Genomic DNA, 3,236 nt, shown 5'->3' with positions numbered 1-3,236 from the left:
CGGGTCTTGGTCTTGGCGTGGAGGGTCTTGGTCTTGGACTTGGCGTGGAGGGTCTTGGTCTTGGACTTGGCGTGGAGGGTCTTGGACTTGGCGTGGAGGGTCTTGGTCTTGGACTTGGCGTGGAGGGTCTTGGTCTTGACATGGAGCTGGTGCTAGCCTTGGTGCGGCGACAGGTGCTAGCCGTGGAGCTGCGACAGGTGCTAGCCTTGGAGCAGCGACAGGTGCTAGCCGTGGCTCTGGTGCTAGCCTTGGCGCTAGCCGTGGTGCAGCTACTGGTGCTAGCCGTGAAGCAGCGACAGGTGCTAGCCGTGGCTCTGGTGCTAGCCTTGGCGCTAGCCGTGGTGCAGCTACTGGTGCTAGCCGTGGAGCAACGACAGGTTCTAGCCGTGGCTCTGGTGCTAGCCTTGGCGCTAGCCGTGGTGCAGCTACTGGTGCTAGCCGTGGAGCAACGACAGGTGCTAGCCGTGGCTCTGGTGCTAGCCTTGGCGCTAGCCGTGGTGCAGCTACTGGTGCTAGCCTTGGTGCAGGTGGAGGTGGTCTAGCTGGGGGTTGCGGCTTGGCATGGTAAAAGACTGGTGAGGGCGGTCGTGCTGGAGGCTGTGGCTTAACGGGTCGGAAGACTGGTGAGGGCGGTCGTGCTGGAGGCTGTGGCTTGACAGGTCGGAAGACTGGTGGTGGCGGCCGTGAGGGAGGCTGTGGCTTGACATGGTGATGCTGAGCCACCCCACCTGAACATTTCCCAGCCCTAGCCCCCCCCCTCAAGGGGTGGATACCAGACGCGCTCCCTGCGGTCTGGAACTCTCTGTAGGGGTGGGCGGAGGAGGGCAGAAACTTCCCCATTAAATTGTCCAAATTGTCTTTTTTGTACTCGGGATTGAGTGGGTGAAAAAAAATTGTTTTGTGTCTTGGGTGTGGCTTGAGTCCTGGGGAGCGGGGAATCAAAAGAAAAAGAATTCAGAAAAAAAAAATCCTGGTCTTTGACGTCATCCGGGCGAAGCCGGGCTGGCTGCTGCTTGCTTCCGCCCGGAGGGGGAGGGGCATGTGGGAGCGGCGTGTCCTGCAGGCTCGCGGAAGTTCTACCTGACGTCCTTCGTCGGGAGCCGCGCTTCCGCGGCTGAGGTGACGCTGTGTCGTCCTGGGACCAAATGAAGTCTCTGTACTCCACGGAGGAGTAGCGCAGAGTTTCCTCCTCCATCGCGCACAGGACTGCCCAAGAAGCCTCGTCCAAAATGTCCAACTCGGCCAACTTAGGTGCGGAAAAGCGGGTCTGCTGACGACCTACTGTCACGACTTGATCAAGGGAGTTTGCTTTTCCAGGATGCAACGGAAAGTTGGCACGGGCGAGACGGGAATGGAGGTACATGATTTATTTATATTTATCAAAAAAAAGGAATAAATGAAAGCGCGCACAGTGGCGGAGAAAAAACTATGAAAAAACAAAAAGACTATAAACATGGAACCAAAACTTACTTTGACAAGGGAGTGAAAAGACAGAAACTAAACAAAACATGACTTAAAACAAAACATGATAATACAGACATGACACACTAAGTGTGTTCAGCTGTTATGTCTGCAAAAGGTTGCTAGTTTGATGAGTCAAAAATGATGACACAAATCGTTTGACTAAAGGATTCCAGGAATACATTTGAACATTGAAATGATGATTTACTAAACAGACACATCAAAAAATGGGACCGGCTTGACAGACTTATTTTAATAGTTTGTTTTACAAGGTCTAAGGATGGACATGGAAACACAACCAGGTTTATGATGATGATTGTTTGATCTGTGATGGTCATTCACTTAGCAAGTTAACATGACTAGCAATCAAACCAATGCAATCAATTTGAAAACTGTGCACAGTGAGATGTTTATGTATTTCATTTAGCATTCATAACTATATCAGACTCAGTGGTACTTACATCCACTGCTGTGTAAGCCACACCAGTGTAGTTGCCAGTGCACGGGAAGACCAGCATGTGGCCATTCATGCATGTGATCCAGACTGAGGCCGAGTACTCCAGGTCGATGACTGCTCGTCCCACCGACAACTCAACGCTCACAGTCTTTCCTGCCGGGACTTTCACACTAACCTCATCTGATTCTGTTATGGTCTCCACATGGCTCATTGAGTTGGAGTGCTCCGCTCCCACGGTCAAGCTGAACTCACTAGACACCTCCACCAGCTTTGGGATCCCTGCTGAAACGGTCACGCTGATGGTGGACTCAATCTTGTTGGTGGTGCTCCAGGTGGTTTTCTTGGTCACAGATCTGCTGTACGTACATTTCTGCTCTTGAGCCTCACTAGTGTTGTTGCGATATGCTACCGATTTGATGTATTCTTTCGACACCTGGATCAAACAAACACAGAAAAACACAAAAAGATGCATATTGTATTGTATTGTATAGTGACTGAGATAAGCCACAAGTAGCACCACTCACCTGGGGTTTGTACATGGCCAGGCCGGAATAGGTCAAGTTGGTCAGCACAGACGACTTGATGGGACTGATGAAGTGGAATCCCATACAGTCGATGTCATGGCCGTGTCTCCCTACCAAGCCCAGGCAGACGCCAGACCCCACGTCAATAGAATACTCGGTCTTCATGGGCCAGCCATTCATGTGCTCAAAGAATTCGCGTCCAGAACTGGTCCATAGTCTGATGCCACCGAGGCGTGACCCGGCACCGTTGCCCCACAGGGATAGCTTGGTGATGAGCTCGCCAGGGTTGAAGGTAAACTCTTTGAAAGTGCTTGCTCTCCCAAAAGTCGCCACGCGCCCGTCGGTCAGTTCGGCCCGCACGGCGTGGATCTGCCAGCCTCCCACTGCCACTCCAATCTTCTTGAGGGTGGCACCATTGTTAAAACCATCGAAAGTAAATGGATCTCCTCCATTTCCACCAATGAGATGAAGCTTAGTCGACATGTTTGATAGCCTGAAACAGAAATGTTCTTAAACATATTCAGATTTACTGGACTTCCTGATGATTTGTAAGGATGTTAATTTGTGTCTTTATTACAAAAGCTTGTTTTATGTAACTGAATTTTTATCTTTTTTTGCTAACGTGGATATTGCACCCCCCAATTCGTCACGTTTCATGTGTCATGTAAACCGTTAAGAATGGGTCCATATGATTGATTGCCATATGCTCCATATGCATTGGCATACATTGGTTATATGATCTATTGCAGGTGTGCCCCAAAATGTTTGCCTCCTAGGGCCAAAGTGAAAATGTG

At 50.5% G+C, this 3,236-nt stretch overlaps 1 protein-coding gene across 1 annotated transcript; it reads right to left on the bottom strand.

Annotated features, from left to right (window-relative positions):
• Positions 1 to 1,880: 1,880 nt before the first annotated feature.
• On the bottom strand, positions 1,881 to 2,925 carry LOC133574351 (aerolysin-like protein). The gene is made up of 2 exons (XM_061926511.1): positions 2,443 to 2,925; positions 1,881 to 2,351 (listed from the first exon to the last, which is right to left on the bottom strand). The coding sequence occupies exons 1-2, from the start codon at positions 2,923 to 2,925 to the stop codon at positions 1,881 to 1,883; spliced, it is 954 nt and encodes a 317-aa protein (XP_061782495.1).
• Positions 2,926 to 3,236: the final 311 nt, after the last annotated feature.

This window comes from Nerophis lumbriciformis, linkage group LG31, assembly GCF_033978685.3.
Source record: "Nerophis lumbriciformis linkage group LG31, RoL_Nlum_v2.1, whole genome shotgun sequence".
Classification (NCBI taxonomy): domain Eukaryota; kingdom Metazoa; phylum Chordata; class Actinopteri; order Syngnathiformes; family Syngnathidae; genus Nerophis; species Nerophis lumbriciformis.
Note: the sequence above shows the minus strand (reverse complement) of the source record. Positions and strands in the feature narration are given on the sequence as shown.